The sequence below is a fragment of the Cervus canadensis genome, chromosome 5 (assembly GCF_019320065.1).
Source record: "Cervus canadensis isolate Bull #8, Minnesota chromosome 5, ASM1932006v1, whole genome shotgun sequence".
Classification (NCBI taxonomy): domain Eukaryota; kingdom Metazoa; phylum Chordata; class Mammalia; order Artiodactyla; family Cervidae; genus Cervus; species Cervus canadensis.
The window spans coordinates 13,259,599-13,285,663 of NC_057390.1; the positions used below are offsets into that span (position 1 = coordinate 13,259,599).

At 47.5% G+C, this 26,065-nt stretch overlaps 1 protein-coding gene across 2 annotated transcripts in view; it reads left to right on the plus strand.

The window, feature by feature from the left end:
• Positions 1 to 26,065, plus strand: part of ADD2 (adducin 2) — a 116,368-nt gene that overhangs the window by 45,836 nt on the left and 44,467 nt on the right. The window contains exons 2-4 of one of the 2 annotated variants that reach the window (XM_043468241.1): positions 14,394 to 14,515; positions 20,498 to 20,714; positions 22,383 to 22,521. In XM_043468241.1, the coding sequence (XP_043324176.1) occupies positions 20,532 to 20,714; positions 22,383 to 22,521 (322 nt within the window). In that variant the 5' untranslated portion in view covers positions 14,394 to 14,515; positions 20,498 to 20,531. The remainder of the gene's footprint in view (positions 1 to 14,393; positions 14,516 to 20,497; positions 20,715 to 22,382; positions 22,522 to 26,065) is intronic. The other variant, XM_043468240.1, reaches the window with a different exon arrangement.

Below are 26,065 nucleotides of genomic sequence, written 5' to 3' on the forward strand. Positions count from 1 at the left end.
CCAGGAATAGTTTTGGGTTCTTTGCATGACAGGGCTAAGGAAACCTTTCTTCTTTTTTTCATCCAAAAGAATGAGACCACTTCTTGGTTGACCCTGTTAGAGAGTGATGGACTGGAACAGTTAGAAGCCATTAGCATTGGCCCGGTGAGCTGTTGTTCAATTTAGAAGCATCGACTGAGCCCAGGGAGACATCCCATCAGAGTTCAATGACTTGCATCCACTCTTTATGCTGCAGCTGAAAGCTAGGCTCCTCCACTCCCACAGTGGTCCTGCATGGTGACTGATCGCATCTACAAATTCCAAACTTTTGTTCTGGGGGCCCCCTTGCCAACATGGTGCTATTGATGACAATATGCTCTTGTACCCTTGCTACTCAAAGTGGGAGAGCATCAGCCTCACCTGAGAGCTTCAGAGAAATACACAATCTGGAGGCTTCACTCCAGACCTACTGATTGAATCAGCATCTGCAGGTTAGCAAGACTCTCGGGCAATGTGTATGCACGTTAGGGTGGCAGAAGCCTGAAACAGCTGGGGGAGGTCGGAAGTGTGAGCTCAAGGGGTCAGCAGGACTGCACTCCCCCCAGAGCTCTAAGGGAGAATCTTCTCAGTTCTCTTTCAGCTTCTGGTGGCTTCTGGCATTCCTTACCTCGTGGCTGCCTCACTCTGATCTCTGCTTCCTTGTCTCCATGTGGCTTGTGAAGATAGTTGTAATGGGGTTCAGGGCCCACCAGGATAACTCAGGATGATTTCATCTTAGATTCTCAGTTTAAGTACATCAGTAAAGATCCATCTTCCAAATAAGGTCACATTTGCAGGTTCTGGGTGTTGGGGCATGAACGTGTTTTTTGAGGGGAGGGGCCACTCTTCAACCCACGACAGACCCCCTTAGAACAGTCCCAGGCAGCCTGCTTCCAGCCCCTTGCCATAGCTCACCCTCTGGAGCTGGTCCAGCCTGGTGCTCTGATTTACCCACTGAACACTGCCAAACAGTACCAGCGTTATTGATGCCTTTCCTATGACAGACCTTGCCCTACATATTTTACATGGATGAATCCATTTGACTGCAACAACCCCTCAGGGCTGCAACTGTAATTACCAGCCCTATTTTATAGATGAGGAAACTGAGGCACAGAGTAGTTCAGGAACTCACCTAAGCTCTCATAGCTAGTAGAGTTGAACTTGGGCTACAAACCCAGCAGTCTGTCCCAGAATCTGTGCTCTTCACAATATACTTCACCATTCAGAAGCATTATTGAGTGCCTCTGAAATTATGGAAGGTTCAAGAGGTGGTGGAGAGAGACGGCACCAGGTCTCACTTTTCTGGGAGGCAGAGCACAAAGAAGGCCGAGACACAGTGTGAGCCTTCCTGCTCCCACCCCACAGTGCCTGGAGGTTGGGGGACCCCCAGTTGTTGGTGTCTGGAGGATGGGGAGCACATTTTACTGTTCAGTGAGTGACTGAAACAGTGCATCCCATCTGTGTCAAAGGAGCACTGCATAGCCATGGCCAGGGACATTGCTCGGGGCAGGGACTGGCGGGGCCTCTCTCCATGGCCCTGCCAAGGATGGATGCTCAGATCTCTAGAGGGGACAGAATTGAGCCCCGCAACTCTGAGATGGAGCTCCAAGTCCAGAAGACCCAGAAGAAAAATCCAAGAGCCCAGGGGGGAGAACCACAAGGGAGATGTCACTAGGCCGCCTCCAGGTGTGCTCAGGGGAGCATCCCAGGCAGCACACAGCCCGACTTGAGCTCTGGAAGGCCCATGTGCATGGAGTATGTTTGTGGGGGGCAGGGTGCACAGAGGCATCTGTGCCTGGACAGGTGCGTGGTTTTGCTAGGATGCTGGCAGCTGAGCCACGCTCCGAATACCTTGTGAAAAGGCCCCCCAGAATGCAGGTGAGATACTTCTTGTGAGATTAGTACTGCTACAGCCACCATTGAGAGATGAGGCACACAATGCCCAAGGTCTCATGGCTGCTCAGTCCCTCACCCCTCAGCATAGTATGGGCTCTGGAATGGCAGGCTCATGGCAGGGAAGTGCTGAGTACAGTGCCTGAGCATAGCAGTCACTATATATATCAAATATATATACCAAACCAGTCAATCCTAAAGGAAATGAGCCCTGAACATTCATTGGAAGGACTGATGCTGAAGCTGAAGCTTCAATACTTTGGCCACCTGATGGGAAGAGCCGACACATTGGAAAAGACCCTGATACTGGGAAAGATTGAAGGAGGAGGAGAAGGGAGCCACAGAAGATGAGATGGTTGGATGGCCTCACCAACTCAATGGACATGTGTTTGAGCAAACTCCAGGAGATAGTGAAGGACAGGGAAGCCTGGCGTGCTGCAGTCCATGGGGTCGCAAACAGTTGGACACGCTTCCATAAACTAATAGTAGAAGCTCCAGATGAGTAGCTCAGAGGGGAAAGTGGAGCCCACCATTTACAAACGCACCAGCCCCAAATCCACTTGTTTCTTTAGTATAGAAATTCAGCAGCAGACACAACCTGCCTAATTTTATTAAGCTCAGTTTCACAGATTCTTTGGCATTCCCTTGAGAACATCTGATGGGGCAGTCAGCCCAGATATACACTTGCTGGAAGATGGTACCCAGACTGTGATTTAAAGACGCAGTTGTTGCACTGTCTTGGACCACAAGAGGACTCATTGACCAACAAGCATGTAACATTTATTTATTTATTTTTTCCATTTATTTTTATTAGTTGGAGGCTAATTACTTTACAATATTGTAGTGGTTTTTGCCATACATTGACATGAATCAGCCATGGATTTACATGTGTTCCCCATCCTGAACCCCCCTCCCACCTCCCTCCCCATGACCAGCAAGCATGTAACATTTATTGAGTGAGCACTTATCTACCAGGCTCTTTGCAAAGCCTGTGCTTACATATATTGTCTCATATGATCCTCCGAGGAGGTACTCTTCCTCTCTTCATCTTACAGATGAAGAAACTGAGGTTGAGAGCAACTAAATAACAGCTGGAGAGATGCAGAGCTTGAATTCAATTTTGGTCCCTTAATGCTCTCCAGAGCCTGGGTCTTCAGCCACAATGCTGCACGGAGGGGTCAGTTTCCTGGGCGTTTAATGTATTAAGATGGCTTTAGGTGGCGCTAGTGGTAAAGAACCCACCTGCCAAGGCAGGAGATGTAAGAGACTCGGATTCGGTCCCTGGGTCAGAAAGATCCCCTGGAGGAGGAAACGACAACCCACTCCAGTATTCTTGCCTGGAGAATCCCACGGACAGAGGAGCCTGGAGGGCTACAGTCCACGGGTCGCAGAGAGTCAGACAGGACTGAAGCAGGTTAGCACAGCACGAACTCCTTTCGAGTTAAGTTACCATCTCACCCTATGCCCACTCCCCTTAATAGTTCTTAATTTTCTCTCTGCTCCCAACATTGGGAAAGAGGCCAGGCAGACCCCAAGGCCGATCTGGGAGGGTTCTTAGAGTAAGGATACGGGGGCTGGTCGAGCACTTACTGTGTGCTAGTTCCCCTGGAGAGCACTTCCAGCCATGGAGGTTTTCACTGGCTCAGTGAGTCAGAAATTCAGGTGGATCTATTTCCGTTCTGTCTCATCTTGATGTCTTTTATGTTTGGCCTTCTCATCCTAGTCTGGTCCCGCCTTGTGATAATACGGTCCTGTTTCACAGAGGAGGAAGATTGCCTCCTCAGCAGATCATGGATGTGCGCTGATTGGGAGCCGGCCATGTCAATCTGCCTCGCTCCATAGATCCTGGAACAGCATACCCGCCAGAAGCAGGACAGAGAGCCGACAAACCTCGTCTGCTGATAAGCCTTGATTCAGTGTCAAGGGGCTCTCCCAAAGCCCCATGGCCTGTTTCTCTTGCCTCATCCCTTGGCTTCCCAATTTGGTGGACAACCTATCTCCTCCATGTGAAGGGCAATCTCAAAGTTGGTGACACTGACTTCTAAGATGGGTTCTCATACTTCATCAATTCTAAAGCACACATTTTCTCCCCACATTTCAACATCTCATATTGGGATATGTGCTCCAATTAATGATGGCAAAATTATAACTAGCAGTGGTTTTCTCAGTAATATTTAAAATAATGACGTGTCAATTAACAATGATATCCTAGATCTGGAGAAATGCAGTGATACCAATGTTTATTTTTATCTCTCAGTATAAAATCAATACCTGCACTTCTGTCTCTCTGCCTTCACTTCTGAGGCCTGTATCAAAAGTCTTCTTTGGGCTTGCTGTGTGACTAGCCTCTCATGTTATTTCTTTAAGCAGGAGACATCCTGGAAGTAGGCTGACTTGCGTTGCCAGAATCTGAGAGCCCTCAAATTGTTGTCCTGATGTTTACCTTTCATTTCCTCCTTCCTAAATCTTATCAAGAGTTTTACAAACTCTCAGGAAGTTATTAAGTGGAGGGTCATGTTTTAACAAGTGTAGGTTCACTTGTTTGTTTCTTTGAGTCCGATGTTAAGAGACTAGAATCATCTGCCTAGAAATGAGCTTGATTGAACTTCATTAAATTTATATAAAAAGAACACCCATTTTATAACCTGGATGTGAGATTGAGCTGCTTTTCTTGATAGTCGTCCTTGTATATCTCTGATCTTAAGTGGACTGATTATTGAGGTTGCTTTTATGGCCAGCTTAGTGCAGAAGTTGCCTGAAGGTAATATAAGTCACTGTTAATTATGTGTGCACCATATTTGATTTCTAGAAATCTGGTTTCCTGATCACCTTTTGCTAAAAGCTGGTTCCACTGTAGGTTGGATCTTAGGAGACTTGATTTCACCTTATTTGAGAATAAAGGAAAAGAAAAACAATTAAATGTGTTTTGAGAAAAGACACTGCAGAGAAGATAAATGATGTGGAAGACTCAAAAGAAGTACTTATCTCATAATACTCTGCTGTAGGAACCAGAAGAAAAGTGTCAGAAAACTATTTAGTAGCCTTGTGTGTATGTATGTGTTAGTTGCTCAGTCATGTCAAACTCTGTGATCCCATGGATGGTAGCCCGCCAGACTCCTCTGTCCATGGGATTCTCCAGGCAAGAATACTGGAGTGGGTAGCCATTCCCTTCTCCAGGGGATCTTCCCAAACTTAGTAGCCTTAAAATAGTTCAAAAAGGCGTGGCTTCTAAGAAACAGGAGAGGGCAGTCATAGGAGAAGATAGACTAAGATGAAAAGGTCAGAGGTGAAATGGAGACACAGTAAGAAAAGTGTGCAAAAGATAAAATGTTCAATGTGGGAATTAGAATTCACACTATTTTGCCGAATTAAAATTAGCGAAATTGGAGATGATGATAGTAATGACAAACATTCAGAATGCCAGGAAAATAGCAGTAAGGAAACTGGTGAGAGAAAAAAATATGAGAAAAAAATCAGAGAGCAAAGATTCAATGTATGGGTGACCGCTGATCTTAAAGGAGACACTCAAATAAGTGAAATGGAGGAAACAACCATCGAGCTAATAGAAGGCAGTCAACCCTGTGCTAAAGAAAACGTGTGAATGTGTTTTTCAGGGTGGGCTACCTGCTACCGTAACCACCACCCTGATCCAGAGCTCAGTGGGCTGCCTTCAGTGACACCCCACCGCCTTCCGTCTGGTGGCTGCATCACCCTCAAAGGTCCCAGAGCTTCCACCGGACCCTCCGCCTCCAGCAGGGCGGCAAGGAAGGACAGTGTGGAGGGCAGTTCCGCTCTTAACTGTCTGGGCAACAGGTGACGCAAGTCACTTCTGCTTAATCTCATTGGCTGACATCTCATTGGCCCTATTCAGAGGGAAGACAGGTAGGAAAGGTGGGTCCCAGGGAGAAAAGGAAGTGAGTTTGGTGAGTCCATGGCATTGTTCCTGACACATGGATATGCAGACACACATACAAACACGTTTAACCAGCTCTTTCCTTAATTGTGATACGATCCATACCATACCGGATCACAGGGAGGATCACAGAGAGGAGTGGAAAGTTAAACAACGGGCCTGCTATTTTCTTCTGTCTTGTTTCACACACTGTGACACTGTAAGCCTGACTGCTCGGGCTTTGGGCTGTCTTTGATGCATGTTCCAGGGGCAGTAGGTTCCCCACATGAGCCTTTGGACCCTGTCACAACGTGGCATATTCCTTCCAGTTCCCGCCATCCCCTCTTTCTGGGCCTATTGACTCTCCTCTCCCTCCCCAAATCACCACGTCCCATTGAATCTATGAAGTTCTATAGTTTCCTCAGTCTGGAGAGGGGAGGGATGGTGTCAGATCTCCCTTTAGTCCTAGATGCAAAGTGTTCTTATCATTTCCTCTTGTGCTCAGTAAGCAAATAAAATAAAATAAAATAAAACCAACAAAACCAGTTTTTAAAGCCCAACATAACAATCTTGACCTTAATATGCTAAAGGAATATTTATTTCTACCTCTGTGGCCGAGAAAATAGTTTATTAGACATAGAAGGACACAGCATCCAATAGCTGTTCCCTGGACTTCTTGGCTGGAGGTGGAATTGGGGGTAAGGGTAGTCTTGCCACACGAAGGATAAATACTCTCAGATTAGGTCCCAAAGCAGAACCAACCGTTTTATGTTCAAACTTGACCAAGGTGAAACCTTTCAAAATATAGCTCCATTGGTTTTTAGGTACAGTCTGGCCTGAAGGCAAAAGGTAGATAAGATGGTCACTTAAAAGTTCCCTGTGACTGGATTCTAGGACAACCTGAGGTGTGAAACAGTGAATCAGAGGACGTGTCAGTTCAATTAGACAGGCTTTTATCCACATAGTATGCAAGTCTGGCACCTCCTCACCGAAGAAAGGAACTGCGTATTTGCTGAGCACAGCCCTCCTGCTAGTTCAGGACTGTCCCTGCATCACTGGGGTTTCCTGAACCCCCTTTCTTTCCCTTCACTGAAGGCCTGAAGTCCACATGGTCTTGTGATGGTGGCAGAGGTATCTGGCAAGTGGGTTAAACTCGTGCTGGAGCCTTGAGATTGGGGCCTCCCTGAACCCCACAGTTCACTAGCTTGTGCTGGAACACTGCCCTCACCCCCACACAGGGTTGAAATGCTGTCTCTGTGCATGTCTCAGTAACGCCATGATCCCCAGTAGCTCTGTGACTCTGATCAAGTCACTCCATTTCCTTAACCTCAGTTTCCTCACCTGAAAAGCAGGATGAGGGGTCCTTCGCCATGGCACTGATGAGAAGGGCCAGGCACAGCCCTGATACCTATCTGGGTTTAACAGCTCCAATTTTTTGGTTCAAATAATGTCCTTCTGAGGCTGCAGCAGTCAGGGGGTTAAAGGGTTCCTGTAGCCAAGGGGGTTTCTGGAGAAGGACAGAGAGAGACACTTCCTCCTTTCTTCTTTGACACTCTTTTCATCCTAAATGGTTAATCCCTTACACAGAACTGTGGAAAATTCAGAAGTAGGTGAAGAAGCTGATGATAAGCCTCAGCCATAATCCCATCACCCAGGGGCTTGAGCTTTCTCTTTATCTGAAGGGAACAGGCAGGGTGTGGTCCCACCTCTTACTCAACTGTCTCCATTTACTCTGCAAAGTAACAGCAGCAAGGCCTTGACCAGTTCCTCCCTCACTTCTGGAAGCTTCATTCAGGAATCGGTGAGTTTGGGCTCTGACTTCAAGTCTCAGGCTTGAAGCAAATGCCCTGCTGTCCTTGTCTGGAGCTGACCCATGGGGCTGGGAGCCTGGGGCTTTAGAGGCACCCCCACCCAGGGGGCGGCCGTGCCCGTGGCAGACGTTGAAGCAGATGGGAAATGACCACTTGTCATGTCTTTCCGCTGTGGGCTCGGGGTGCGGGTGATGCCGACTGTCTGCTCCTGTCTGGACGCCTCCCACTGGAAGTGGAAGGAGACAGGCACCTGCCTCCCTGTGTGCGCACAGGGCTTAAACGGATGTTAACAGACAGTCAGACAACTTGAGCATTCTCTTCTAGACCTTCTGTTCCTTTTATAGCTACAAGGAACGACCCACAGAAATGTGATTTCATACTCCAGTGGTTACATTTACCTGGTCTTCAGTGGGACAGAGACAAAAATGACCCGTGACAGGGAGCGCGTTTCAGGATTGTGATCCCTGGCTGCTCTCCAAGGAGGGCGAATCCCAGTAGAGTCTTTGCTGAGTAGGCGCCAGAGTGTGAGGGTGCAAACTGGAGATGCCCAGAGGGAGCTGAAGGGAAGAGGTTGGGGGTGGGGATAAGGGGGTGAGGCTGACCCAAGGGTGTCTATTCCCTTCTCCTCTGTCTCCCCACAATCCGTGTTATATTGTGGAGTTGGCTTTGTTAGAGCTGCAACCAATTGCTGGGATTCTGTCTTAAAATAGACAAGAAGAGTGGCTGTCAGAGAGGTCCAGTCATTTGGATTACATAACAAGAGGATATGTTATTTTAGAGAAGATGATTTAGGCGCTAGGGTGCCTGCCACACATGCCCCATTATCACTCAGCACCATACTCTGAAATGGGCTGCTCAGGGGTAGGTCTCCCCACACTGTTCCGAGCTCCCCTGGGCCCTTACTCACCTCTGGGACCCAGGGGCCTGGGCAGTGTTGCATTGCTGAGCAATTTTAACTCCTAATTCACTGCTCGTGGAGTTTCAGTTCAACTATTTATTAAGCATCTACGTGACCCCAGCCCTACAGCAACACAAAGAATAGAGACATGTCAAACAAAGACACAGGCCCTGCCTGCTAGGAGCTTGTGGTGATAGACTGTTGCTGTTGGATGGTAAGTGGAATGAAAGAGGAGCATAATGGTGATGGGAGTGTAAAGGACAGGGGTGTGGAGGGAAAGCTTCCGGGAGGAGCAGACAACCTGAGCTGAAAGGAAAAGGCAAAGAAGAGAGTGCTCCGGGCAGAGACCAGCAAGGACAAAGGTGGGGACTGGCTGAGTGCCTTCCAGGTCCTGGGAACAGCCGCCCAGCAAGCGTGATAGTCTGGGAGGGAGGGGGCAGGCACTGGGAGGCCCAGGGGGCTTTGCCAACGAGCTAAGAGGGACCTCATTCTGGAGGGTGCAGTCCTCAAAGAAGGGAGTGGCCAGAGACAGAAAGGCATGATCGTCAGTCTCCTGGTGGGGAATGGGTGGGTTTCAATTTCCAACACGGAGAATACATTTGGTTTGAAAAAGCAAATTCAGAATTAAAATTTTATATTTGATAAGTATAAAGAGGAGAGCTGTCACTTTTGTAATACAATCTAAATTTTGGCTAGAGGCGAGAAATTAGAAAAAAAAAAAAAGGTGCAAGAATGCTGCCCGGATGGCGGGGAGCCATGGATGGGCTGGGGGTGGGGAGGGGGATGCAGGGCAGTGGGTCAGATTTGCATTTTTAGAACAGCGACTCTTGCTACTGATTGGATGGGGTGTATGAGAAAGGAAAGACTAGGCTGAGATCATGAATGCAATTCTTTGCAGCCAAAGATGGAGAAGCTCTATCCAGTCCGCAAAAACAAAACCAGGAGCTGACTGTGACTCAGATCATGAACTCCTTATTGCCAAATTCAGACGTAAATTGAAGAAAAGTAGGGAAAACCACTAGACCATTCAGGTATGACCTAAATCAAATCCCTTACGATTATACAGTGGAAGTGACAAATAGATTCAAGGAATTAAATCTGATAGACAGAGAGCCTGATGAACTATGGATGGAGGTTCGTGACATTGTACAGAGGCAGGGATCAAGACTGTCTCCAAGAAAAAGAAATGCAAAACAGCAAAATGGTTGTCTGAGGAGGCCTTACAAATAGCTGTGAAAAGAAGAGAAGTGAAAGGCAAAGGAGAAAAGGAAAGGTACACCCATTTGAATGCAGAGTTCCAAAGAATAACAAGGAGAGATAAGAAAGCCTTCCTCAGTGATCAATGCAAAGAAATAGAAGAAAACAATAGAATGGGAAAGACTAGAGATCTCTTCAAGAAAATTAGAGATACCAAGGGAACATTTCATGCAAAGATGGGCACAATAAAGGACAGATATGGTATGGACCTGACAGAAGCAGAAGATATTAAGTGGTGGCAAGAATACACAGAAGAACTATACAAAAAAAGATGTTCATGACCCAGATAATCACGATGGTGTGATCACTCACCTAGAGCCAGACATCCTGGAATACGAAGTCAAGTGGGCCTTAGAAAGCATCACCATGAACAAAGCTAGTGGAGGGGATGGCATTCCAGTTGAGCTATTTCAAATCCTAAAAGACGACACTGTGAAAGTCACATATGTGAGCAAATTTGGAAAACTCAGCAGTGGCCACAGGACTGGAAAAGGTCAGTTTTCATTCCAGTTCCAAAGAAAGGGAATGCCAAAGAATGTTCAAACTACCACACAATTACACTCATCTCACCTGCTAGCAAAGTAATGCTCAAAATTCTCCAAGCCAGGCTTCAATTGTACATGAACCAAGAACTTTCAGATGTCCAAGCTGGATTTAGAAAAGGCAGAGGAACCAGAGATCAAGTTGCCAACATCCACTGGATCATAGAAAAAGCGAGAGAGTTACAGAAAAACATCTACTTCTACTTTATTGACTATGCCAAAGCCTTTGACTGTGTGGATCACAACAAACTGTGGAAAATTCTTAAAGAGATGGGAATACCAGACCACCTGACCTGTCTCCTGAGAAATCTGTATGCAGGTCAAGAAGCAGCAGTTAAAACTGGACATGGAACAACAGACTGGTTCCAAATCGGGAAAGGAGTACATCAAGGCCAAATCTTGTCACCCTGCTTATTTCACTTATATGCAGAGTACATCATGAGAAATGCTGGACTGGATGAAGCACAAGTTGGAATCAAGATTGACGGGAGAAATATCAATAGCCTCAGATATGCAGATGACACCACCCTTATGGCAGAAAGTGAAGAAGAACTAAAAAGCCTCTTGATGAAAGTGAAAGAGGAGAGTGAATAAGTTGGCTTAAAGCTCAACATTCAGAAAACTAAGATTATGACATCGGGTCCATCACTTCACAGCAAATAGATGGGGAAACAATGGAAACAGTGACAGACTTTATTTTTTTGGGCTTCAAAATCACTGCAGATGGTGATTGAAGCCATGAAATTAAAAGATGCTTGCTCCTTGGAAGAAAAGCTATGACCAACCTAGACAGCATATTAAAAAGCAGAGATGTTACTTTGCCAACAAAGGTCCATTTGGTTAAAGCAGTGGTTTTTCTAGTAGTCATGTATAGATGTGAGAGTTGGACTATAAAGAAAGCTGAGTGCCGAAGCATTGATGCTTTTGAACTGTGATGTTGGAGAAGACTCTTGAGAGTCCCTTAGACTGCAAGGAGATCCAATCAGTCCATCCTAAAGGAAATCAGTCCTGAATATTCATTGGAAGGACTGATACTGAAGCTGAAGCTCCAACACTCTGGCCATCTAATGCAAAGAACTGACTCATTTAAAAAGACTCTGTTGTAAAGTAATTAGCCTCCAACTAATAAAAATAAATGAAAAAAATAAAATAAAAAGACCCTGTTGCTGGGAAGGATTGAAGGTGGGAGGAGAAGGGGATGACAGAGGATGAGATGGTTGGATGGCATCACCAGCTCAATGGACATGAGTTTGAGTAAGCTCTGGGAGTTGGTGATGGACAGGGAAACGTGGCGTGCTGCAGTCCATAGGGTCACAAAGAATCGGACATGACTGAGTGACTGAACTGAACTGAACTGATGAATGTGATGGGGCTGACACTGGCTTGATTCAGGGTGTGGTGCTCTGGGTGGGAAGATATTTAGAACATAAAACCAGAGAATCTGGTGACAGTAGGGACACAGGGCATGAAGAGGGAGGAGTCAAGGCTGCCTTCTGGGGCCCTTGGTGGATGGCCAGCTGGGTGGGGGGGCAGGGAGGGGATGCTGGCTGGAGGAGGGAGGCTCTGGTGCAGGGCTGGCTAGACTGATGGTCTGTTTGGACAGGTCATTTTCAAGGTGGCTGTGGGCCATCTAGGGGTGGGGTGGACAGAGGCCACAGTCTAGCGAGCAGCCAGCTAGGGCTGAAATCCAGTGTCCTAACTTGTTCTGCCTCCCAGCCGGCTTAGCTACACCCTGAGAGTAGGGAGCAGGTGGTCCTGGGGTGAGGGTGGGGGGGATGGGACAGGGGCGGCCTCCCAGGAGGTGTCAGGCCTTCTCACTACATGGGGAGCTCCTTGCTTAGCTCTTCCCACGGGGCCTGGGTGAGCTTGGCCCTTGAAGCAGATGCTGGGGACGCCAAAGGCTGAGTGGAGTGGATCGTGACCCTGTCCTTGAAACCACAGCAGGCACAGCTCAGAGGGTTCTGTCTCCGAGACCAGGGTCCCCTGAGGCCCAGCTCTGCCCCAGGTGTTGGACTCTCCTGAGTGACCCTGGCATCAGACCTCTTCCTTTTCCCTCACTGAGACTTGCTGATCGGGTACCTGTCCTGGCCCCGCCCAGCCTGACTCTGCAATCAGAGATCTGACAGGTTTGGTAACAGAGGAGAATGTTTAAAATAACACATTTGCCTATAATACCTCTCAGGGCTATTTTCATTGTAAACAAGGGTTAATACTATACCCTAAGGAATGGAGCTCTAACAGTGGAATATCAACACTGATGGAGATAGGATGGGTATTAGTCAGTGTTCAGGGTATACTTGTCTGTGGGACAGATGTCTGTCTTCTTACATGAATGGAGCAGGTCCCTTTGGGGGACATTAATTCTCTCTGTGGATACAAGTAATAGTTCAGACTCTGAAAATCCAAGCCTTAGCAGGGCTGGGCAACCTCATCTCTGTGCCAGGGGCTGCTGGTGAAGGGGAGGAAGCTGGCACTTCACAGAAGACAACTTACCTGGCTGCAGGATTGGTCTTTAAGGCAGGCCAGTGGCTGCCCGCAGGAAGAAGCACATCCAGAGCTTTATCAGCAAACCCCGGGAGGCAGGGCTCCCATATTGTTAGGCAATGGGTGGAAGTGGCCTTAAGTTCTGGCACTGACCCTGTTTTCTAGCTAAAAATAAGACCCATGGTTAGGAGAACTGCAGCTGGCAGCTGGACATGCAGAGCATAGAGAAGAGCTTTTGGAAACAACTGTCAAGACCCCAACTAGAGGGGTGAACATCAGGACTGGACCCATCAGGGGCCTTCTCAGCCCTGGAATGCTGAGCCCAGGTTGCCCAGACAGACCGAGAGGTCAGTGGTGCCTCAGGGGTCGCTCAGCATCCCGGACTCCCACAGGCATATCAGACCTCCCAAGATGAATTCTCCTTGCACCCTCCTTTCCTGGCGGATGAGACAAGACCGGCAGGACAGCACAGGTCCTCAGACCCATGGGGGGAAGTGGATCTGGGGGTGGGGATGACGCCAACTCTGGGTGAGGTAAGCAACTCTGGGTCTGAACAACAGACCCCCAAGTAAAAAAAAAAAAAACAAAACAAAAACCATAACTATCACATTTTTTAAAAAACGTATATTGATGATTAACCCTTTGATGACCTTGATCTTCAGGATTTTTGGATTAGTGACTAGGATTTTTGGATCAGTAATTCGCCATTGTTTATAAGACATTAACTACTTTACATTCCTCCTTCAGTAGTCCTTTATGACCTGTTACTTAGATATTAGCTGGGGCCTTCCTTCCCTTTGAACTCTAGGTGACTTTGGCTTAAATCCACCAATTCATGGTCTGTGCAACTTCAAAACCCTCCCACTTTCCCAGGGTGTGATATTCTTCAGGCCTCTTCTGCCTCTTTGGGCTGCATCCAAAAATCAGTCACCCCAGCACGTGTGGGTTTAGGAGCTGTTAGTGAAGTATTTGGGGGAGTGGGTTGTCAGGAAGGGGTCAGTCCCTCCCAGCCCAGCTGTGTCTGCACTTCTGGGCTTGCTCGGAGTTCCACCTTCAGCTCCCTCCACCATGCAGAGCAGCCACTCTCCCCTGCGGCCCCTTGGCGGTAGTATGTACATACGTGCTTAGTCATGTCTGACTCTTTGCGGCCCCATGGGCTGTAGCCTGCCAGGCTCCTCTATCCATGGGATTTCCCAGGCAAGAATACCGAAGGGGGTTGCCATTTCCTTCTCTAGGCGATCCTCCCGACTCAGGGATTGACTCTGCATCTCTGGCCTCTTCTACATTGGCAGGCAGATTCTTTACCAGCTAAGCCACTGGGAAAGCCTGGGGTCCCTTGGCCAACATTCAGCAAAGGGATTTTTCCAACAACTCTTTTTGAAAGGAATTTTGACCCCAATTTTAAAGATAATGAAGCTTTCTTTACCTTTGAATAGACAGAATCTGCTTTTAAAATAAAAATTCATCTTCAGTTCATTTTCAAGAATTCCCCAACAGTTCTTAAAATCAACCAGCACCTAACGGTGCTGCAAAAACAGGGCAAAGAGCTGTGGTGGTACAGAAAACACCCTGATGTCTGTCATGTTTGTGTTTTCCAGTTTCTACCCGGATGTTTGAGGTCCTATAGATGTCATCGAGCCGGGCAGTGGAGCGGAGTGTGCAGGCTGAGTGCTGAGAAGAGGCAGCCTGGGGCAAGGCTGCTCCTGCCTCCTGGTAATCAGTCAGTAGTTTCTGGTGGTGAAGGGGAGGGGGAAGGGGTGAGACACAGTTTTTGGTTGTGAGGGGGAGGGGGAAGGGGTGAGACACAGTTTTTGGTTGGGTCCATTTCACCAGGGTGAGTTTCCAGACACTCAAGTCACTGCCATGAACTCCCCTGATCTCAATGACTCAACAGCAACCATGTGCAACTAGAGATTATCATACTAAGTGAAGGAAGTCAGAAAAAGGCAATTACCATATGATATCACTTATACGTGGAATCTAAAATATGGCACATATGAACTTATCTACAAAACAGAAACAGACTCACTGACAAAGAGATCAGACTTGTGGTTGCCAAGGGAGTGAGGGTTGGGGGAAAAGGATGGACTGGGAACTACTGTATAGCATAGGGAACTATAGCCAATCTCCAAACCATAATGGAAAAGAATATTGAGAGAATCATGCAGATATGTCTAAAACTGAGTCACTTCGCTGTACAGTGCAGATTGGCACAACAATCATCAGCGATGCTTCAACGACAAAAAAAGAGCCATCATGGCATCAGAAGGACCTCGGAGGTCACTGGTCCCACGCCAACAGGGCAGAGCCCCTCTATAGCACCCTGTGGTTACGCTGGCTCCAAGGAGAGCGCTCACCACCTAACGAGGCAGCCCGTCCCGTCTTCTCCTTACTGAGAAGCTCCTGCTGGTGGAAATTTCACCCTCGCACCCTTAGCTAGAATCTGCCTGCCTGCAATAACCACTTGGTTTCCTGGTTCCGGCCCCCTGAGGTTCTCAGGAATCAGCTTAATCCCTCTTCCACATGGCAGTCCAGCAGATATTTGGAGAGGAGGAATGCAGAATCTGGGTCCAGAGACAGGCCTGGTTGAAACCCCAACTCCACTGTGTGATCTTCAGCAAATTAGTTAACCTCTCTGATTCAGTCTTTTTATCTGTAAAGTGGGGACAATGTCTCACAGAGTTGTCCTGGGAATGAAAATAAATCACAAGTTGAAGTTGCTTGTTTCATCACCAATTCTCTGACACCAACCGGATGTCCTACAATTCAACTCAATTCTGACACTACCCTGAGTGAAAAGGGCACATAAGAAAAAGCAAAGTCATGGACAAGACTCCGCCCACGTCAGAGGCGAGCTGCAGGTGTGGGTCTCTGACCACCTGCACTTCTGACCGACTTGACTATAAATTTGAGGGTTTTCACAACCTCCCTCTCGGTTTCTATGATCCCCTAGAATAGTTCACTGAAGTCACTGAAAGTGCTTGCAACTGCAATTGCAGTTTTATTGTAGAAGATCTAACTCAGGAATAGTCAAAAGAAAGAGCGCAGGGTCTGGGGGATGAGGGCATGGTGCAGAGCTTCCACGCCTGCTCCTTGTGGGATCTGTCACCACCCAGCCCAGAAATGTGCTCACCAGTCAGGAAGCTCCCCCAGACCTCGACGTCCAGGGTTCTTTAATAGGGGTGTGCATTGTTGCTAGGCAAAATTGATTTAGTTATTTGCCACTTGATTGAAAGCAATCTCCAGCACCTCTCCTCTCCTCCCTCTGTGGTTGGGATGGGGCTGAGTTCCAATCCCTTAATTATATGCACGATCTTTCTCAGTGGCCAGTCCCTCCCTTGAAATATCTAAGTGTCCACATGTCACCCCATTTGCATAAAAGCTCAGGCTTGGTGAAAGGGGCCCATTATGACCAACAAAACACTCCTAATGCCTTTTGGACATTTTAGAAATCCCAAGTGCCAGGAACTGGAGCCAGAGGCCCCATATACTCTTTATGATGCCACTCCTGGCCCTGTAAGCACCAGCCTTCTGTGATCTTCAGCACCCTGCTTACATGCTTTTATTGCGCTCTCCAGGTTGACACGTTCCCACTATCTGGTCAGAGTAAAAAGCATTCTCATCAGTCTTTTTCTGGTTTTTCTTTTTGTTAATGTAGCTTGAGATTGAATCAGTTTGGGGACTAAAACATATAATTACAGTTATTTGGCATGCACCTGTTTACAATTTAATCATAAGCCTCTCATTACTCACGTTCCTCATGCTACGATGATTCTAGCCCCTAAATGACACATAATAAGCGCTAATAGCACTTGCTCTGCACCAAGCACTGTTTGAACTACTTCACGTACATTAACTCACCCAGTCCACACAACAACCTAAGGAGGAGTTAGATCCGGGATTGAACCTGGGTCTCCCGCATTATGGACAGACACTGTACTGTCTGAGCCACCAGAAAATCCCTAAATAGTTGCAATCTCTGTTTAATAGCTGGGGAACTGAGGCACAGAGAGGTTAGGTAACTTGCCCAAGATCACACAGCTAAAAAAGGGCATAGCTGAGATTTAAACTTATGGTCTGGTTCCAGAGTCCTGCTTTTAACCACTAAGTTCTGCTGCCCACAGCTTTGATCACCTCCCAACATTTTGAGAAGGGAAGGAAGGAGCACAAAAGGATGCCTCTGGCTCCTGCTGTCATGGTAAGGGAGTCAGGGTTCCATTTCCTCCCCGCCCACTGGAGCACCCCGTGGTGGAGCAGCCCTGTGGGACTGGCCTCTAACAAGTGAAGGCCGGCCTAGGGGTTCCTGTCCATTGGGCCCCAAATGTCTTCATTCCTCATGCTTTGTGGGAGAGAGCTACTTCAGAGACTTCACAGATCGATTCCCGGAAAATCCAGATACTCCAAAAGGAAGGGAGAGGACCAGCCTTTTCCTGCCTGAATGAGAAGGACTTAGGCCAGGCAGGTTCAGTACCAGATGGTGCCAGTCCCAGAGAAGCTGACAGTTCAGACACATCTGGAGCTAGGGTGACTTGGTGTTACAAGGAACACAGGGATCTCCATGCCCACATCCAGAGTACCCATTGAGGGACTGCCTGTTGCTGTTTTAAAAATAACATCAAAGATTTGGGGCTGTGACGGTGCCAAAGAGAAAGAAAATGGATAGGTGTGTGTATGTGGGGGCAATGCCTCTGGAAGAATTTTGGTCTGCTGCAGTTTGCCCAGAAGAATCTGGGTGGTGACCCCAAGTCTGCATGGCTCTGCTGCAGTCCCATGATGTTTGACCTTGTGCTCTCTTCTTCCCAAGTTCCAGAGATGAGGCTTGCTGGGAGCATGAAGCGGGTGAAGTGTTCTTAACTCAACCCACGTGCATGGGATTGCCTTGAAACCGCAAGGCAGTCATCAGCAGGTCATGTGTATTCTTTGCAGATGTTTCTCTTTTGGCATTTGGCTTGAGGAAGAGGCACTGGGGAGATGTGGGTAGAAGGTCTTTTGCTCCAGGAAACCTAGATCCTCCATTCTTCTGCCTTTTTCTACACGAGTCTGTTTCCCTCCCTACAGCGTCAGAGCTGGATGGGGCCCCAAGGTCCATTCTGTTCGTTCCCCCATTTAAGGATGGACAAAATGAGATCCAAAGAGGGAAATTACTTACCTGAGTCCATGAACAAGAGAATGTCAGAACTGGGGCAATACTGCAGCCTTCTTGTCTAGAGCTAATTCAGCCAGAAACATCCCTGACAAACTCAATCACTCTTTACTGAGATGAAGAATCTGGCTTTAAAATGTCACTAAGTACAATCTCAAACATTCTAGCAACCTGCCAAATATGTTTCAAAATGTCTCTTTAGAGAATGTTTGTTTCTGGCTGCCACTCCCAGGCCACTCCTTCCTCCCACCTCCATCTCATTGACATGGCTGGTAAGGATGGTGCTAACTGGGGGAGATCTGTTGAGAGCTTTCACAAGGAGCTGACTAATTAGTGACAGAATTAAGACCAGAGGTCATGGCTTTGTAGACTTGCAAAAGTGGGTTGTGGTGGCATTTGGACCACTCTTGCTGCCCAGGTCAAGAGTATGGTGGTAGATGGTATAGTTAGAGTGGCAGGAAGGGGCCTGGACAGCCATGGGAAGTGGTACATAACACTAGCGTTAGAGGCTTTGTGCCATCTTGGCATGCTTGCTAGAAATGGTAAGCTCCTGGAATGAGTTTTTTTTTTAAAGTCTCTCAGTTGTGTCAGACTCTGCAACCCGATGGACTATACAGTCTATGGAATTCTCCAGGCCAGAGTACTGGAGTGGGTAGTTGTTCCCTTCTCCAGGGAATCTTCCTAACCCAGGGATTGAACTCAGGTCTCCCACACTGCAGGTGGATTCTTTACAAGCTGAGCCAGCAGGGAAGCCCTGGAATGAATGCCTTCTGTTAAATGCCACAACCACAAACATTTATCCGTGGTATTTCAACCATGGCTGCCCATTAGAATCACCCAGAGAACTTAAAAAAAATCCTGATAGCCAGGTCACACCCAAGATTAATAATATTAAAATCTCTGATGTCAGTATTTTTCAAAGTTCTCCAGATGATTCCAAGGTGCACCCAAGCTTGAGAACCCCAAGGGTTTGGAGCTTCAGCTGACCCTTGAAGGACCTTGTCCATCTGTCTTCCCTTGGACTTGCTATTTGCCTTCCCCAAAGAACAAGAATGCAAATAACAATAATATCAATCACCTGAGTGTTCTGGGCTGATGGGATGGACTCCCACTTCCGTCTCTTGCCTGTGTGCCCCTGCCTACCCTACTCGGAAGGACTGTAAGGTAGAGGAGTAAAGTGCTGACAGAAGATGGAAGAAGAAGTCACAGACTTCTCATAGACAACAAGAATATGCTATCTGGTGGTTAACAAGGCCTGTTCCATAATGAGCTGCTGACTGGAATGAAGGCCAAGGCTTGGGCTAACAGGATGAGCCTAAAGGGCAGAGCAGATCTGGTCTCTGGAGGCCAGGAGCTGCTCTGAGCGAACAATGGCAGCCCCACCTCCTTCGGGAAGGGAGCCCCCAGAGGCAAAGTGAGGGAGGGGCAGATTAAGGATGAAAACCAGGTACCTTGATCTCAGGTAAAGCTCTTTTGTTGGTATCTTCCTATTTGACTTCAAAAACTAGTTATTGTTCAGTCAAGGCACTTGCCTTCTTCTGCTGAGAAGGGGCTCAGCCATTTGGGAGAAGGCTGAAGCTCTGTAAGCCCCCACACCCTCCGCATGTTGAAGGAGCAAGATAACCCAGACTTGAGGGCCTGGCAGCGCTGACACAAAGGGAGACTGGTGGCCACAGTCCCACAGCTGGGAAGCCAAGGCTGAGTAGCTTCAGCAGGACTCCAATAAGGACATTCATTCACTCACCATTTAGGCATTTTAAAAAGCCTGCTTTAGTGGAAAAAATTAGTGACTTGTCCCCAGCCCAACCTTCCAAGGATGGCCCTAGTTCTCACTCCAGGTCCAGATACCCAGGCCTCTGGGCAGCCCGGCGTGTCGTGCCCTTCAATCAGTATTCCTTCTTTCACTGTTTCTCAATATTCATTTACTGGGGTTTAGAGAAACTCATTTTCCACTAATAAAAATTGAACACCTCCTTTCAATTCATAATAAGAAATGATTCTCCAATGAGACACGTTTTGCAGAAACAGACTCACCAGTAATTCTTTTCCCGAGGCGGGAGCAAAGTCAAAGTTGTGGGGGAAATAAGCACCCACCGCTCAGCCTGTTAGAAGTTCCCCGTTCTCTTCTCAGTTTCGTGGATTTCCCACCGCATGTGTTTTAGGAGGCTTCTTAGAGGGTTTACATTTTAGATCAAGTACGAACTCGCAGTGAATAGCTTTACACTGTGTGGATAAGCATCACAAAACGTCCCTAAAGCCTTGCAGGTCGCGCTCGCACTGGGGGACCAGTCTACCCGAACCGGAGTGCGGCGCTCAAGCCCCCGGAGTCAGGCGGGGAAGGGCTGGGGAGCGGAGCCTGTGACAGACAGACCTTCACTTAGTCGGACGATGCATCAGCGCCCCCTACAGGCCGGCAGCCGCGGCGCCCTGCCTTCCAACCCGCCTCCCCGTTCACACTCTCCTGGGAATAGCCTCATCCCACTCCCCACCACCAATCCAAGCCCTACGGCCTAGGAAGCGTGCACCCCGACTGGGAGCACCCTCCTTTCTTCTCGGCAGGGATCCAGGAGTGGACTGCAAACCCGCAAGGACGATGAGTGAAGAGGCCGTCCCCGAGGCCGCCTCCCCGCCGCCCGCGCAGGGGCAGCAGTACTTCGACCGCTTCTCTGAGGACGACCCCGAGTACCTGCGCCTTCGCAACCGCGCGGCCGACCTGCGGCAGGACTTCAATCTGATGGAGCAGAAGAAGCGCGTCACCATGATCCTGCAGAGCCCGGTGAGTGGGGGTCTGATCCCCGCGGGCGGGGGAGGAGGGAGGAGGGCGGGGAAGGGTGCGGAGGACGCTGGTGCACCCGGTGAACCCGACAGTGAAATTGCTCCTCTTCACGGAGCAGTTTTCAGCTTTGAGCAAGATGCTCCGGCTGCGTGGGTATTTGAGTCTCTCCCTAGTCGCTGGCAGATGGCAAAACCTGGCTTATGTGCAGTTTATGGCTTGTGTTTGACTCCCTGGTTGGGGAAGGTGGGTCTGAGAAGCAGGAGCCCCACTTCAGTTCCTTGTGCCCCTTCTAAGCCTCACTTTACAGTCTTCCTCTCCCTCTTCACCAAAAACTTAATTCCGGTAAACCAGGGGCCAGCGAGAGGCGCCACGTGGGAGGTCTGGGGCTCCTTTTTCTGCACACCGCAATGAACTCTGTCCTGGCACATAAGGCTTTGACACACCAAGGCAGGAGTGAAGTGGGCCTGAAAGCCCCAGGAGGCGGGGAGTAGAGAGCAGAGGGGCAAGTCTGGGTCACCCAGCCTTGGCCAGAGTCTTGAGGTCAGTTGGCACCTGCCTGGCATGGACACAGTGCTCTTCCTCAGGTGGTGCGTTGAGAAGGATGGAGGGTGGGTCTCCTGGCCCAGTGAAGCAGGACGGTGATGCAGGCCCTCCGAGCTGGAGGAAGAGCAGTGTGGACAGAGGCAATGGGTCTCTCAGGGAGTAGAGCTGGGCGGTCCTCAGGAAACAGTACATGATCCTAAGTGTTGGTAAGCCCAGGGTAGAGTGGCATCTCCAGTTACTGGCCAGGATGGGCTCTGCCCCAGTCCCTACCAAGGTATTGGAGAGCCAGGGCATGCGGTGGGCTGTGTGTGACCCGGCTGAGGGCACACAGTGAATGCTAAGGACGATGGGCCCCAGGTCTTGGTGACAGGTGACAGTGAGCTGGGGGGTCTGGAGGAGAATGCATTGGGATGACAGAAACCCTATGTGAGACCAGAAGGGGTGGCCGTTGTGTGGTAGGAGCGGAGGCAGGGTTAGTACTAACTGAAGTTTGGGAACCAGAAGGATGGGACTATTCTCAGGCAGGAGACCGGGCCAAGAGGCAGTCTTGCTGCTTCTGTCCTTTTTTGTAGATTCCTCAACACCTAAGTGGCTCCCTATTTCCTCCTGAGTGTCACCTGGTAGGCTGGCATGCCCTATCCATGGCCTGATGGTCTGAAAAGCCAGGCTTAGAGTAGCAGGACATCAGAAGTGACCTCTGAGGTCATCAACTCCTTCTGTATAGGACCCACCACCCCCACCCCTCTTAAGGAAACTGAGGCCCAGAAGAGCCATCAGCCTGACTAATGGACAGGAAAGATGGCATACTTTTGCATTCAATTCTGCTTTTTAAAATGTCTTTTAATTACTAAAGTGAAGTTCTGCTATGTCTGATGGAGGGAGGGGTCTAGACTATCACTAAGACATCAGAAGGACCTGGATGTCCCCAGGGCAAAGGGAATAGGATCTATTCCCAGCATCTCCTTGCTGCTCCCCACACAGCAGTTTGGGGAAGCTCCTGAGGTCCCAGATATGTGGCTCTGATCTAGCTGACCCAGGGGCCATGGGTGGGCACTTAGAAGAGGGGCCATCAGTATCCCTCCCGCTTGAGAAACACTGGGAGGACGCCTCGGGGGCCTGCTTCAGTCTTTCAGGGAGGAGCTGGAAGGCCTCATCCAGGAGCAGATGAAGAAGGGGAACAACTCCTCCAACATCTGGGCCCTGCGGCAGATCGCGGACTTCATGGCCAGCACCTCCCACGCAGTCTTCCCAACATCTTCCATGAGTACGTGGGGAACTGGGGAGCTGCCAGGAGCAGAGGTGGAGGAAGCGGGGGTGGGGGGAAGGCACAGTAATAAGCAGCTCGGTTGCCAGGCTACAAATTGAGTGGTACAGCTGCCTTAGCAGACCTGGGGGATCTGGGCAGCAGGGAAAGAAGCACCTGGCTCCGCTTCTAATGCTGCTGTGATGTAAAGGCCCACGGAGAATGATCCCTCATGCCCAGAACTAGGAGGGCAGGGGGTGGTGGAGACGGAAGGGAGAACTTGGTCCTGGTTCTGCTGGGGGAGGGGGTAGTACACTGCAGAGGCAGGGCAACCTAGGTATGACCCCACCACCCCCACCCCTCATAAGGGGATTAGCATAAAGGAAGAGCTTTGTAACCCAAGATGACCTCTGCCTGAGGCCCGGGCGTGGACAGTGGAGAGTGAGAATTCAGCTCCCTGTCGCTCTAGCTTTGGGTACAGAACCTAAGAAAATCCTAGTGTCCTCCTAGCATCCAGCTCTCAGGCGGCTCTTTCCTCAGTCCCCTGGAGTCACTCCTTTCGAGATGGAGTTGGGAGGGGATGCAAGGAGGCCTTTGGAGCTGATGTCTCCACGCCCCACTGGACACGCCAACCTGACTCCATAGACAAGGGCCAAGAGCAGCCAAGGCTAGGTACAAACCCATCTTCTTTGGCTGTGAAGCTCTGCCCGCAATCTTTGAGAAACAAACATTGAAAAATACTTCCCTCAATAAAATAAATACAGGATTATGGTTGAAAATAATCAAGAAAGGGAATTAAAAATCACTGAACTGTATCCTTAAAACCAAGAATTTCTTATTATCAATGTTTTGGTGTGTGTCCTTCCAGCCTTTTTTTCTTAATACATGGAGACTATGCGAAAAATGCAATCACATTATACACACAAATTTATAGCCTTAGCGTATCTTGACTTAATTTTTCATGTAAGAAACATGGTTATATAACATACTTTTTGGTAGATGTATGCTATTCTATGCATGGTTGAATATGCCATAGTTTATTTTAATCTGTTTTCCATTTTTGGACTTTTAGGTCATTCCCAACTTTTTGCTATTATGAATGACAATTCAAAAAACATCCTTGTCAATAAATCTGTGATTAAATCCATGACTATTTTCTTAAGATAAATTGCTAGAAGTAGAATTGCTAGATTGAATTATATGCATGTTTTAAAGATTATCATGCATAATGCCAAATTACCCTGGAGAAAGATGGAACGAATTTACTTTGCTACCAGAAATGCAAGAGTGCCCATTTCCTTCACCCTGATCTTGAATATTTTCGTATATATATTGGGCATGACAGAAAGAAAACCCAATATGCCCAATATGTATATGAAAATATTCAATCTTATTAGTAATCAAATAAAAGCACCCTAAAACACAAAGTGCTGTTTATCACCTATCATATTGTCAGAATGAAATATAGTAACAGACTACAGATCAATAGTAAATTGCCTGTCACACCCTTTGCCAATTTTTTACTTGCACATTCTTTTCTTGGGCTTTTCTGGTGACTCAGCAGTAAAGGATCTGCCTGCAATAGAGGAGACATAGCAGATGAGGGTTTGATCCCTGGATTGAGAAGATCCCCTGGAGGAGGAAATGGCAACCCACTCCAGTATTCTTGCCTGGACTATCCTGTGGACAGAGGAGCCTATGGCCTATAGTTCATGGTGAAGCAAAGAGTCGGACACAACTGAGCACGCATATTCTTTTTTTACAGATTTAAAAATCTTCATAAAGTAAGGCTATTTCTCTACTCCCTATCAAATACACTGCAGACTTTTTCCAGTGTCTCCTTTGCTTTTTAATTTTTTCATATTTTTGTGTTGTAGAATAATTTCCATGGAGTTGAATCTGTTATTATTTTCTTTTGTGTTGTCTGCTTTTGATTGTATGCTTAGAAATACCTTCCCTATGTTTTATCATCCAATAAAATACTTTTAATTATTCATTTGCAATTTTTCTCAGCCATCATACAAGTTGATTCTTTAAAAGAACTTTAGAAGTATTTTGTCAAGTCTCTTCATTCACCTCAAAAAAATTCCTTCTGGGATTTTGAATGGGGTTGCATTAAATGAATAGATTAATTTGGTGGAGACTTTATAAATGTTCAATTTTATATTCGAATTTCAGCTCCATTGGGGAAAGGATATTTGTATGTTTCGTTCACTGTTAGAGTAGTATCCTGAACTTAGAAAAGTAGCTGGCATGTAACAGGTGCTTACAAAATATCTGCATGAATGAATTTTAAATCTTTTCAGAAATGATTTGTCTTTTATTATTTAATTCTTTAATGTCCGTCAGAAAAGATAGTAGCTATTTTTATGTTCAGTTCAATTCAGTCGTTCAGTTGTGTCTGACTCTTTGCAACCCCATGAACTGAGGCCCGCCAGGCTCCCCTGTCCATCATCAGCTCTCGGAGCTTACTTGAACTCACTTCCATGGAGTCGGTGATGCCATCCAACCATCTTGTCCTCTGTTGTCCCCTTCTCTTCCTGCCTTTAATCTTTCCCAGCATCAGGGTCTTTTCAAATGAGTCAGTTCTTCTCATCAGGTGGCCAACGTATTGGAGCTTCAGCTTCAGCATCAGTTCTTCCAGTGAATATTCAGGACTGATTTCCTTTAGGATGGACAGGTTGGGTCTCCTTGCTGTCCAAGGGACTCTTAAGAGTCTTCTCCCACACCAGAGTTCAAAAGCATCAATTCTTCAGTGCTCAGCTTTCTTTATAGTCCAACTCTCACATCCATACATGACTACTGGAAAAACCATAGCTTTGACTAGATGGACCTTTGTTGGCAAAGTAATGTCTCTGCTTTTTAATATGCTGTCTAGGTTTGTCATAGCTTTTCTTCCAAGGAGCAAGCATCTTTTAATTTCATGGCTGCAGTCACCGTCTGCAGTGATTTTGGAACCCCAAAAAATAAAGTCTCTCACTGTTTCCACCTCTTCCCCATCTATCTGCCATGAAGTGATGGGACCAGGTGCCATGATCTTAGCTTTCTGAATGTTGAGCTTTAAGCCAGCTTTTTCACTCTCCTCTTTCACTTTCATCAAGAGGCTCTTTAGTTCCTCTTCACTTTCTGCCTTAAGAGTGGTGTCATCTGCACATCTGAGGTTATTGATATATCTCCTGGCAATCTTGATTCCAGCTTGTGCTTCATCCAGTCCAGCATTTCTCATGATGTACTCTGTATATAAGTTAAATAAGCAGGGTGACAATATACAGCCTTGACATACTCCTTTCCCGATTTTATGTAGTGCTTGCTAATTTCTTTTTTTTAAAATTTATTTATTTATTTTAATTGGAAGATAAGTACAATATTGTGGTGGTTTTTGACATACATTGACACTAATTTCTTGTTAAATTTATTCTGGAAATTTTATGTAATTTGTCATTTTAAGTGATTCTCCATTCAGATCTTTTTCTGGTTATAGCTGTCACCTAGGGAAATCACTGGAGTTATATATATATGTAACTGTGTGTGTATTTATGTATATTATGTTTATATACATTATATA